The sequence below is a fragment of the Silurus meridionalis genome, chromosome 23 (assembly GCF_014805685.1).
Source record: "Silurus meridionalis isolate SWU-2019-XX chromosome 23, ASM1480568v1, whole genome shotgun sequence".
Lineage (NCBI taxonomy): Eukaryota > Metazoa > Chordata > Actinopteri > Siluriformes > Siluridae > Silurus > Silurus meridionalis.
The window spans coordinates 9,665,121-9,673,179 of NC_060906.1; the positions used below are offsets into that span (position 1 = coordinate 9,665,121).

At 34.4% G+C, this 8,059-nt stretch overlaps 1 protein-coding gene across 2 annotated transcripts; it reads left to right on the forward strand.

Annotated features, from left to right (window-relative positions):
• The first annotated feature begins 2,244 nt into the window (after window positions 1-2,244).
• On the forward strand, window positions 2,245-7,893 carry si:dkey-183n20.15 (RING-HC_RNF170 domain-containing protein). 2 transcript variants are annotated; one of them, XM_046835740.1, is made up of 6 exons: window positions 2,245-2,329; window positions 3,222-3,281; window positions 3,697-3,802; window positions 6,604-6,677; window positions 6,870-6,980; window positions 7,173-7,893. In XM_046835740.1, the coding sequence occupies exons 2-6, from the start codon at window positions 3,267-3,269 to the stop codon at window positions 7,479-7,481; spliced, it is 615 nt and encodes a 204-aa protein (XP_046691696.1). In that variant the 5' UTR covers window positions 2,245-2,329; window positions 3,222-3,266; the 3' UTR covers window positions 7,482-7,893. The 2 variants fall into 2 exon arrangements, with proteins under 2 accessions (XP_046691696.1, XP_046691697.1); XM_046835741.1 differs by lacking the exon at window positions 3,222-3,281 and having other exon boundaries at window positions 2,249-2,329.
• Window positions 7,894-8,059: the final 166 nt, after the last annotated feature.

The window sequence follows — 8,059 nt, forward strand, 5'->3', positions numbered from 1 at the left end:
AGTCTGACAGGAAGGTTACTTTAACTTCAATAATCATTCTTTATCACTGCTGTGACCAGAAAAGCAACTCAGGAATCACTGCACAGTGAACCTTTTGATAGTCTACAATTACATGGGCATGCAATGTTTAAAAACAAAAACAGAGGCTGCAATGGGTACAAGCTTATTGAAACTGGACAGGTATAAAGTGGGAAAAGAGATAGGAAAAAGACAAAGCAACATTTATTTTTCTAATGCCTACCAATGCATTTCTGGCAAATCTGTTCCCTTTGTACTAAAATCAGTCAATTTTAAGCAGATTCTGACTTTGATTCTGATATTAATTGAAATACATTAATAAGTTCCTATCCATTTTGATGACAAAGTGAGAAAGACCCAATTGAGATGGTTTGGACAGGTGCAGAGGAGGGACATAGAGTATATCAGTAGGAGAATGCTGAGGATGGAGCTGCCAGGAAGGAGGAAAAGAGGAACGACAAGAAGGAGGTTCATGAATGTGGTGAGGGAAGTTGGTTTGAAAGAGGCAGATATAGAGGACAGGGTGATATGGAGACAGATGATGTGCTGTGGTGACCCCTAACAGGAGCAGCCAAAAGAAAAAGAAGAAAAAAAAGAGGGTTAATAAGTTCCTATAAAAGACTGAAAATGTTTAAACTATAGAAAATATAAGAATTGTAATATTACTGAGAAAGAATGAAGCCTGCAGTGCCATAATATTGTACTATAGTTCTCACCAAAGAACATTCAGAACAACAGACTTTTGTTTCTGTATACTGTGTTGTTGTAACACTGCTGTAGTATATCTAAGGTGAGGTCAGGAGCAGCTCTTGGCATTCAGAGCGGCTGATGAAATGTGGAGCAAACCAGTGACACTTGTTCCTGAAAAAAAAAACGTAATGCTGGACTTTTGCCATATTCAGCCCTGCACAAAAGTAAAATGTGGCAAGATGTTTATTCGACCGATGATAACCCATGTCCGGTCAAGGTATTTTTGGATCGATAACTACTATTTTTAGCTGACATAACCTTCTACATTTTGGCAAGAAAGGTAAAGGGAAAGTATTAGCCAGGGATTGAAAAGGACATGGCAATTTTCTTAAAGTTATTAAAACCATTCGATCAGTAGTGTATATATATATATATATATATATATATATATATATATATATATATATATATATATATATATATATATATATATATATATATATATATATATATATATATACATTATGAAAAGCATTTTTGTATGTAGACAAAAAGTATTGGGACGTCTGACTTTTCCAGCTTTATGTAGTTTTTCCCAAACACGAAGTTGGAGTTATGCAACTGAATCGGATATCTTTGGATGCAGTAGGATTACATTCTCCTTTCACTTGAACTTGGAGACTCAAACTTGTTCCAGCATGACAATAATCCTGTGCACAAAGTCAGCTTCATGAAGATATGCTTTATATACTGTAGTTTGGAGCGGAAGATCTCAAATCGCCTGCTATAGAGCTCTGACTTCAACTATACTGAACACCTTCAGGAGAAATTGAACAGTGTCGAGTTTTAAACGTGCAATTCTCAGAACACTGTAACTAAAACTAAATAAATATAAGCTAGACCAGCAATATGAATGTACAACATCGGTCTTTGAGTGGCACATACACATAAATCTTTTTTCTTCGTAAACAAAATGTATTTCTACAGTAAAGAAGGTTTGCATCTGGACACAATTCTATGTGGACTATATAAGGTCGAATACTAATTTTTGTTTTACATTTTTAAGTTTATTTAAAGCTTAGCTTGAATACATTTCTGAAGCATAGTTCAAATCAATGTGTTTTAAGCACATGTGAGTGACTGAAAACTGTGTGAAAAATATTATAAAAATGTTAAATAAACCCAAACTATATGAGTAGGAGAAAGAAAATTACTCTTTGTCCTTGTATATATGTGGTCATATGACTAAAATTAAATGTCCTCTAGAAAAATGATAGGGTGGGCTCCACTTCCTCTATTGCAATGACCCAAAAATGGAAAAAAAAATTCATATTTGTTATTTCCTTCAGATTTTATTTAAAGGTAATGCAATGTGTCTACATCATAGTAACATATTCTGTATAATGCAATGCAGGGTTTTTTTTATATTTCACTTGAGCCACACAGATCTCTTACCGGCAAAGGGGGCACTTAGAAGGCCTCTAGTTAATAATTCACCTGGCTGTCAAATCTATTGTAAAGGCTGATGCAGTCAGCAAGCATTTTGCCTTTTCTCTTCCCACACTAACACAGATATATTAGTACACACTAATATGCACACCTGTCACAACTTTTAAAAAAGGTAAGAGCATGTTTATTTATCATTTCTGAAATGGGCCTAAGAAGAATTTTGCTTAAAATCTTAGCGTATCATTTCCATTCATGTATTTATATGTATTCAGTACCATTTAGTACGTTTGTAAGTAGTAAAATTACTAAGATGTACTAAGAGGTATAGCACGATGTATTTAATGATTCTTTTGACACGTTTAAATAATTTTATCATATCACTACTGTTTTTTAAATATGTACACAAAACTAAGCCTTCCATATATTTCCACAATGAAATGTAACATATTATAAGCTTTAAATCAAACATATATATTACATTTTCACACAAAGGTACAGGGTTTACTTTCGTATGCAAACAGACGTTAGTGTTGTTATTGAGAGACACATATTGTAAACTGTGTAATAGTTTGTTGGGGCAATAAGGAACACACCCATATCAGTTGTAGAAGGTTTGGCAGCTCAATACCTTCAGGTCAAGGATTTTTATAAAGCAACCGTGTGAAAGCTTTCAATGGAATTTAATGTAATGCAAAATATTAATATCACAATCATTTTTTCCCAATGAATTATGAAAGGGTTTTTTCTTTCAAGGAAAGGGTTCATAAAGACAAATAGGATTTTTTTTTTTTTTGTAAAATGGTCTTTCAGTAAATCTATGTACTTTAAAGATGATGCAATATGGGTTTTTATGGTCAGTTTTTAAGCAGCCATGAACTCTGCTGTGGGTAACGTGAGAAATTCAGATGTTCAACTTTACTTTTTTAACACAAACTGTCTACATTTTTTCATTGATAATAACATTCTCAATCTCATTTATATTCACATCTTAATTATCTATGTACATTCTTGTGTACTGTACATAAGTAAACTGATGATTTACTTTTATGGTGGCACTTTTTCAGGTTTTCGTTTTTTGTAGTAGAAGTCATCAGGAATAAGGACAGTGCATGAGCACTACTGAGGTGAACACACACCAGACAATATATTTATTTAACTGACTAGCTAACTGTGCAGTTATCATTGTTATGTATAAAACTATATAGATCTAACAGTTTCACATAACATTTCATTGTTATTTCATAACATTTCCCTTTAACATAAGGATAAAGATGCTATAAAGAGTTCAAACACGTGTGTTATGAGTAAGTGTAAACTTACAGAAAATAATTGACGTGAATTTGCCTGGCAGTTATGAATAGTCTATGACCTTGCATACTGTATATAACAATGATTCAGATAGAATGTCTCTTTTACTGGAATGGGATAAGCACCACTTCTTTTACTGCTATAACCTAATAAGGCAGTAAATCTTCATATTGGCTGAGTGTCATAAGTTTATGTTTGAACATTTTTTTTTTCAATCTTTCTACTTTTTAGGACTATCAGTCAGGCATATCTGCAGGTAGAATGGACCTCTATTGTCCTGTATGTTTACACGTAGCCGTTTTTCCTGTGGAGACAAACTGTGGGCATGGATTCTGTGGTGAGTAGAGCATTTTGCACCAGTCACATTGTATAAACATTTTCATGAGAATCATCACTAATAACCAAGTTAATACATAAACCAAGATTAGGTCTTCTTCAAAAATAGATCCTCTAATAGTACTGGTGCAAATCTAGGTTGGATTGCCAGCCTATTTCTTTTTGTTAGGGTTGAAAGGATTTGATAGAAATGACCTCAGAGCTTTTACAGTAGGTAGATTGTTGGAGGTTAAAGCATAAGATCAGATGGCTTTGGTTTATTTAGAAAATTGTGGCATTTCAGAGTGAATTATAGGGAGGTTTCGCTGATCTCGGGTCTGTGTGTGAAGCGAGCAAGAGAACTGATGTGTGGGCGTTCTGACAGCATGGAACAGACTCTCACTAAATGTAGCATTAAGCAGGTCATGTGACTCCACAACAGCACGTGTTGAGTAGATTAATACTTAACTCTTGACATAGCAACAGTGCTTTTTATTGGGCATGTGACAAGAGAGAGAGAGAGAGAGAGAGAGAGAGAGAGAGAGAGTTATAATGCTCATACTCTCCTAACCAGGCTAGAAAGGGGTAACAGAACAATAAAAGTGAGATCTGTTTTCCTTATAAACCTATTTATTTAAGCACTATAGCATGAATGGGTGACCGGTAATGAGTGAAGGCTGAAAAGTTCAACAGCACACTGCAGTTAACCTTTTTCAGCATGACAAAATTACACTCTGTCTATAAATAATTCCACCTATATAAAAACAGGCAAAGTTTTAAAACTCACATTTATACTGAAGGATCAATAAAGCTATGTGGTTAAAATGATGGCACATGTTTAACCTACCTAAAAAAAACAATACATTATTTATGATTACTTATATCAATAATTATATAAAGTACTTACCCTGTAATATAATATATAGAATACATTAATTTATATTTTTTATATAAAATAATGTAAATATTATTATAATTTATTTACTATCTATCTATCTATCTATCTATCTATCTATCTATCTATCTATCTATCTATCTATCTATCTATCTATCTAGATAATATATTTAATTACATTTATTTTATAATGTAATCAAATATATAGAATATATTAAATATAATTAGATAGATAGATAGATAGATAGATAGATAGATAGATAGATAGATAGATAGATAGATAGATAGATAGAAATAATGCTGTATAATGTAATTTATACTGTAATATAATAAATAGTATATTTTGAATATAATGTTATATAATATACTTTATAATGTAATCATAAGAGAAATATTTTACAGTTGTCTTTTGAAGATTCTAAATGGAAAAACCCAGAGTATATAAAGTCATTGCTCAATTAGGTCAACATGAACAACTCTGACTTGTCCTGAACCCCGGTCCTCCTATATATGATAAGCTGTTTAACCAGAGAGACTGATAAAAACCCTTAGCAATGGCAACCATGTAACACTGGCCTTTGAGACCATCAACTTGCTGACCTTTCACTGAAGTCTATAAATGTTTGTGAAAACCTTGTCTTAGGGTCTTGACCCCAAACATCATGCCTTGTACACTACTTTCTTTTATATTAATTGACAACATGTGAGTTGTCAGATCCAGTGACCCAAGCGGTCTAAAAATTTCCATCATATTTACACTATAAAAATATCCCTGCATATTAGTGAAGTTCATCATGCTGATGGCTTATGGCTGCAAATGGGAAGTAGGTCAGTGGTTAAAATGATAGACTCCTGATTGGATGGTTGTGAGTTCAAATCCCACCACAACCAAGCTGCCACTACTGGGCCCTTGAGCATAGCCCTTAACCCCCGACTGCTCAGTAAGTGACTGAGCTCAACTGTATGTCGCTCTGGCTAAGGGTGTCAGGGATTAATGTGAACTTTTTTTGTTTGATGCGCACATAATTAATCTCTTCCCTCCTCTGAAATGATTTAAAGTAGTCTCTGTAATATAAACATGAATGAATTTGAAGTAACTGGACATATACATTTTATAACAGGAAAAGAATTAGTACATTTTCACTGTTATAAAAATAAATGAACTTAGCAAAGCATAGAAGAAACATACAGGTAACATGTACAAAACTCTCTCACACACACACACACACACACACACACACACACTAAACTGTGTGCTACTGAACTGTTACAACCTGAAAACTCAATACTCATTTCACTTCACTTTGTACACATCCATGTCCTCAGCACCACAACTATTATATTATATTAATCATATTATACTGTTTGCATGCTGTTTTGCACAACATTGTGTTTACAAGTGCACTCTTGTTTATAGTTCCCCCTTTTTGCACATTGTGCTGTATATTATACAGTAGGTTTACTGGTCTGTGCTATTTTTTGTGTGGTGTATCTGTCCCACACTGTCTTGTGCTGTTTGTTTGCACTGTCTTTGTCTTGCACTGTTTGCACCAGGTTGCACCCGATGCACTTTATGTGGCGAGGACACTTGATTTATTCCTTATCTTTGTGTTCGGTTATGTAGCTCTGTGTTGTGTGATGTCGCTCTATGTTGTTTTATTTACCACCAGGGTTCTGGAGAAACGTTATCTCGTTTCACTGTGTACTGCATCATCTTTATATGGTTAATATGACAATAAAAGCTTCATGACCTGACTTGACCTGACATGTTATAATCTATCATTTTGCTATTAAACACACAGTTATAACTATGGAAAAAAGTTTGCATTTTTAGGACACTAATTTTTTTTAATAATATTTATGGTTCTGATTATTTCTGCCAGACAATAATAATCTTAATCTCTCTTTCTCTCTCTGTCTGTCTCTAGCTCCTTGTCTGATATCGTACTGGAAACATAGCTGCTGTTTAGAAGCGATCAGCTGTCCTTTGTGCAGACAAAAGGTACACACATAATAAAAACACACCCAATTCACACCCAGTTACACCTAGCAAATATCATTAACCAGAAACTGTAGCGTGTCAGTTTTCAAGCTCTCTTTGACAATATAAGTTGTAAATTAAAAAATAATAATAAAATCTTCTGCTGTTCTTTTGGTAGACTGTTTCATATTTATTGTTCTGTCCCATTTATAGGTGAGTGTCATGTATCACCAGTTCCAGGAGAGCAGATCAGACAGAAAGGAGCGAGAGGTACTGGGCCATGTTAGAGACTATAATAAACGCTATTCAGGAGCACCACGAAGGGTGAGATCCACTTTTCATCCCATACTGTTCATTTCCCTAGAGACAGATTTGTGTTTCTCTAATTACCACTAAGCGTATTAAGACTATACCATTTCCATTGCTTGAACTCATGACACCAAATATTTTTCTTTGTATCTTTGAGGGATGTCACTGGTTGAAAGTTGAAAATAACAATACTTTTGTCTTCCTCAGATAAGTGACTACCTCTTTGATGCTCCTTTCTTCCTGCTGCTTTTGTTCCGGGCTTTGTGGAACATGGGCGGTTTGGTGTGGCTCTTCCTGGTAAGAGTGGCACTGTGTGGATTCGGGGCAGCTGCATCATTGGTGTCTCCATTAGAGGCTGTGCCTGGACACTTCAGTGGGGCATTGGGACTTTTAGATGACCTTGTGGTAGTGTTTCTCCTCCTCATCGCCATCATTAACATCCACCAGCAGATGGTGCCAGAAAGGACAACCAGACCACACACTGTGGAACATGGGATACTGTCTGACATGCTGTAAAATGGAGGGCAAAGAACACTGGATCTATCAGATGAATTCAAAAAGAGTAAAGAAAACAGGAGAATACCGCATTCTGTTTTTCAGACTCCAGCACCCAGTGAACATATCATACAGGGTGTATGTGTATATTTAAACAGGAAAACAGTCAAATGTGTTGTGGCCTTACCAGTATTACAAATGGATCTAAAAAGTAAAACTCGGAAAGGTTTATTGGTTCTTCTTACTGTATTCACTGCTTGATGCCTAAATTTGTTAACATTTTAATTTTATTGTAAATATAAAAACTGTCTACCTAACATGTACAATTAGAGAAGGGTTTATGTGTGATATTTTTTCATTTGCTGGTTTAAACAGATGTTCGTTTTCCTCACGGACACACTTCTGATGTAATATAATAAAGTATTTTTGTACATTCAGTGTTTCAAACTAGATGATTGTTGATTTAAGGCGGTAAAGCAGCATCTACGTTAACTACGCACACCATTGTCCTTTATTTCATATCAAAAGTTTATTTTAATTTTCCATCTTTTATGTAGTGTCATGTCAAACTTGTAGTTTATAGCTAGAAGATACATAAA

Bases quoted from the DNA above. Each gene is read 5' to 3' on its own strand.
- si:dkey-183n20.15 (XM_046835740.1), top strand. The intron at 3,803-6,603 runs GTGAGTAGAGCA...GTCTGTCTCTAG, and splicing joins CTGTGGGCATGGATTCTGTG to CTCCTTGTCTGATATCGTAC. The intron at 6,981-7,172 runs GTGAGATCCACT...TGTCTTCCTCAG, and splicing joins ATTCAGGAGCACCACGAAGG to ATAAGTGACTACCTCTTTGA.